This window comes from Centruroides sculpturatus, unplaced genomic scaffold (genome assembly GCF_000671375.1).
Source record: "Centruroides sculpturatus isolate CEXI.00-Female unplaced genomic scaffold, Cexi_2.0 scaffold140, whole genome shotgun sequence".
Lineage (NCBI taxonomy): Eukaryota > Metazoa > Arthropoda > Arachnida > Scorpiones > Buthidae > Centruroides > Centruroides sculpturatus.
In genome coordinates, this window is record NW_019384503.1 from 129,671 (window position 1) to 130,723 (window position 1,053).

At 35.2% G+C, this 1,053-nt stretch overlaps 1 protein-coding gene across 1 annotated transcript; it reads right to left on the reverse strand.

Moving 5' to 3' along the window:
- Positions 1 to 236: 236 nt before the first annotated feature.
- Positions 237 to 805, reverse strand: LOC111622130 (polyadenylate-binding protein 2-like). The gene has a single exon (XM_023364456.1). The coding sequence runs from the start codon at positions 803 to 805 to the stop codon at positions 344 to 346; it is 462 nt and encodes a 153-aa protein (XP_023220224.1). The 3' UTR covers positions 237 to 343.
- Between the last annotated feature and the right edge of the window lie 248 nt (positions 806 to 1,053).

Below are 1,053 nucleotides of genomic sequence, written 5' to 3' on the forward strand. Positions count from 1 at the left end.
TCAACGCGAAGTGGGTTAATAGCGATTTACTAATATACTAATTACATGGGATATACTATATTAATAATGTATTTTTTCATATTTCTCGGTTATCCGTCTTTTCAATTATCCACCAACCCCAGTCCCCAATTGAGTCGGATAATCGATGCTCTACTGTACTTAATTCTTCAATTAAAATTGACTTGTCCTGACGTAACCTGATAAAAGACACTTCAAACTGAAAGACAAAGAGATATTTTATTTATTTATTTACACATATATTTTTATTCGACAATTTTTTTACATCTTTTTTTATTTTTTACATTTATGAAAAAGTAAGGAAGATGGAAAAGCTGCTGGAGAGTTAAGTTCTGCAGCGTGGAGGCCTGTATGACCTTCTGGTTGGACGATATCCAAAATAAACTCCTCGAGTATATGGTCTCCCACGTCCTCGATAACGTCCTCTTGGTGGTCTATCTGTGGTACTAATTCCCGGTCGATTCGTTCTTTTTGGCATTATTTTAATTTGTCTTCCTCTAAAAAGTGATTCATCTAACGCCATAGCAGTCTGAATAGAATCTTTGTCCTCAAATTCAACATATGCAAACCCTTTAGGATGACCTGAGTACTTGTCACATAAAATTTTCACACGATTTATAGAACCACAGCCATAAAAATGTTGTTCTAATTCTTCAGCTGTTGCTCCATAATGAACATTGCCCACATAAACCGATCTTCCATCAACTTCCATTTTTTCTTCAAGTGATAAACCAAGTAACGCACCTGGAGGACTCGTACTCCTTTGTTTTTCAGTCTCACTCTGCATTTGNGTGCGCGAGTTTTTCTACGGCGCTTTTCTTTCATCGGTGAGTTGGTTTTTCTTCTATTTTTAAGTTACTAAGGTGAATGGTGAGGAAACCTTCGTCCTAACAAAACATAAGCCCCAAACAAAAATAGAATAATAAGCAAAATAAAAGTAAATATAAATAACTTTTGGACTTGGTTCCTTACAAACCTTATTGTATAAAACCTGTTGAAACAGCCCTTATCCTCTTTCATTCTTTTTATGTGTTC